This window comes from Pteropus alecto, unplaced genomic scaffold (genome assembly GCF_000325575.1).
Source record: "Pteropus alecto unplaced genomic scaffold, ASM32557v1 Scaffold10328, whole genome shotgun sequence".
NCBI classification, from domain to species: Eukaryota; Metazoa; Chordata; class Mammalia; order Chiroptera; family Pteropodidae; genus Pteropus; species Pteropus alecto.
Genome location: NW_006441837.1, coordinates 1 through 486, shown reverse-complemented (window position 1 = coordinate 486; position 486 = coordinate 1). Strand labels below are relative to the sequence as shown.

The following is a 486-nucleotide window of genomic DNA, read 5'->3' as shown; positions in this document are numbered from 1 at the left end:
GCCTGAGCAAACAGCACAACCTCTCCAGGCCTCAATGTCCCTGAACTGTAGAAAGGGTGGAATCAGACCTTGAATCAGATTATGACTGTAAGCACCACTGCACCCCTGATTCTTAGTTGCTGCTCAGAGAATGAATGATGTTCTTATTGACTTGTCACACACCAGGGACGAAGGACCCACAAAGTACTTACCACTCACAATGAGCTGAGTGCCAGGACCAGACATAAACGGCACGGCCTCAGGGTCTCCTTTCCGGAACTTCACACAGTAGTAGGTCCCGGTGTCTGCTGGGGTGATGTTACTGATGCGGATGGAATAGTCCATGGTGTTTCTCTTTGTGGTGTCTGCAGTATTTGTTATTCGGGGAAAGTGACCTCCTTTGAAACTGTAGGTTAACTCCCGGCCTGGCCCTGTCCCCTTGAACCACTGGATGGGCCCCACGGGGTACAGAGAGGTCAGGGTACAGTTCAGAGTGGCCGTCTCTCC

General features: G+C 51.6%; 1 protein-coding gene across 1 annotated transcript; it reads right to left on the bottom strand.

The window, feature by feature from the left end:
- Positions 1-191: 191 nt before the first annotated feature.
- Positions 192-483, bottom strand: LOC102889676 (signal-regulatory protein beta-1-like; the record flags this gene model as incomplete). Its single annotated transcript, XM_006918832.1, has 1 exon — positions 192-483. A coding segment is annotated over one exon (292 nt), but the record flags the coding sequence as incomplete, so codon positions are not given.
- Positions 484-486: the final 3 nt, after the last annotated feature.